Below are 2,277 nucleotides of genomic sequence, written 5' to 3' on the forward strand. Positions count from 1 at the left end.
TCAGACAGGGATTTGACTGGATGATAACACAGAAAATGATACTGGTAAGGAGTAAGCTTCTTGGCTCAAGTAGACACAGGAGACTATGTGGGTAAATGGCCATTATATACAACTGTTTATTTAAATAATCATATGGATTATTGACAGATAAACCACTAGATTTAAAAACGATTGTTTTTATAGTTGTGTAAGTGTAAAAAAATAATGCCGTTTCATTATTCAAGGGTACTTAATACTTTCAAAGTCCATTAAAAGCCAGTTTGCTAACAAAGGGGCAAGCCAAACCATCACTATGAAGGGGGCCCTGTGTGTGTACGTGCATGTGTGTGTCCGTGTATGTGTGGGTGGGAGTCCTGAAGAACCCAGAATCCTCCCTTTTTCTTCCCAAATTATACTCAAACGAATTGTAAAATTTCTGAGATGCTCCTTTCTTTTTCTGTTTTTCTAGAACATCAAGGGACATGAGAAATGGCACAGCAATCACAGAGTTCATTCTCATAGGCTTTCCTGATATCCAAGGACTACAAATCCCTCTCTTCATAGTGATCTTTCTCATCTACATATTAACCCTTGGAGGCAATGGGCTCATTATCATCATTGTCTGGGCTGAGCCCAGGCTACAAATTCCAATGTATTTCTTCCTTTGCAACTTGTCCTTCCTTGAGATCTGGTACACCACCACGGTCATCCCCAAACTGCTAGAAACCTTTGTGGTAGCAAGAACAGTTATTTGCATTCCCTACTGCCTGCTGCAGGCCTTCTTCCACTTCTTCCTGGGCACCACTGAGTTCCTCATTCTCACTGTTATGTCTTTTGACCGCTACCTGGCCATCTGCAAGCCCCTTCACTACCCTACCATCATGACAAGCAACCTCTGCTTGTGGCTGGCCCTCAGCACCTGGATGACAGCCTTCACCATTGTCTTTTGTCAGATGCTGCTGCTCATCCAGCTGCCATTCTGTGGCAACAACATCATCAATCATTTCTACTGTGATATTGGTCCCATCTTGAAAGCAGCCTGCACTGACACCACCTTTTTGGAGCTCCTGGGTTTCCTAGCAACGATCTCTGTGATCCCAGGGTCACTCTTCTTTACAACGATTTCTTATATTTGCATACTGTCCACCATCCTACAGATTTCTTCAGCCACTGGCCGCCAGAAAGCTTTCTCTACCTGTGCCTCTCACCTGACAGTTGTCTCCCTACTCTACGGAGCTGTTCTGTTCATGTACCTAAGACCCACAACACACTCCTCCTTTAACATTAATAAGGTGGTATCTGTGCTAAATACTATCCTCACCCCCCTTCTGAATCCCTTTATTTATACCATTAGAAACAAGGAGGTGAAAGGAGCACTAAGGAAAACAATGGCTTGTGCAAAGGTTCGTCATCAATCGAAAAATGTGCAACACAGCCCATAGTTTTAATTGGGGTGCTTAAGGAGCATTTTAAGTCCACCAGAGAATCAGTTCTAGAAGCTGGAAATGCCAGAGTTAGAGAAGCCTATCCAAGCCCTATAGTGATGTTTCTAACACCTGAGCATCAAGACTGACAGAAGTTACAAGAAGACATCCAGGGAGTCAGGCATTAGATCCAATATCCTATACCAATTTGAAACACCAAGGTCCAAAAACACATGGAGTCTGTTGTCTACCCCCAGTGCCAGGAGAAGCCACAGAAACATGACAGAGCTTGAGACTTCACATTGCACCCTACTGGTTCTTGGGTTTCTAGAGTCCAAATGTTCTTACAAAATGTATATAGTCCACCTTTCTCCAAGAAAGTAAGGAAGCACACAGGGCTCATCCAAACAATATTAACAACCAACTACTCAGATCCCTTGATATTAATTATTTTTCTACTATCAGTGCCTTGAATGACAAGGTTGAGCTCATAGTTAGATCTGAGTCAAATCCTGGCTTGACACTGAGTTAATTTATTCCTGGAAATGTACATGTTTAAGTAAAACAATATTTTCATGATGTGTTCCACAGGATATTAATTATTAACAACAGGATCTGTTACTCAGACTTAAGGTTAAGCAGGTTCCTTCACTATAGAACTTCTCAGGAGCCTTTAAAACCATGTTGAAGAAAAATTTTTCATGTCTCATATGTGTGATGGTTAATTTTACGTGTAAAATTTTGTTTGGTAAAACACTAGTCTAGTTGCTGTTATAAAGAAATTACACATGATTAAATCAGTTGGTCTTAAGGAGAGCAGATTACCTTCTATTATATGAATGGGTCTCATTCAATCAGTTGAAGATCTTAAGTG

At 41.1% G+C, this 2,277-nt stretch overlaps 1 protein-coding gene across 1 annotated transcript; it reads left to right on the forward strand.

The window, feature by feature from the left end:
* The first annotated feature begins 311 nt into the window (after positions 1-311).
* Positions 312-1,421, forward strand: LOC100663827 (olfactory receptor 6X1-like). Its single transcript, XM_003418273.3, has one exon. The coding sequence runs from the start codon at positions 462-464 to the stop codon at positions 1,419-1,421; it is 960 nt and encodes a 319-aa protein (XP_003418321.2). The 5' UTR covers positions 312-461.
* Positions 1,422-2,277: the final 856 nt, after the last annotated feature.

The sequence above is a fragment of the Loxodonta africana genome, chromosome 15, assembly GCF_030014295.1.
Source record: "Loxodonta africana isolate mLoxAfr1 chromosome 15, mLoxAfr1.hap2, whole genome shotgun sequence".
NCBI lineage: Eukaryota > Metazoa > Chordata > Mammalia > Proboscidea > Elephantidae > Loxodonta > Loxodonta africana.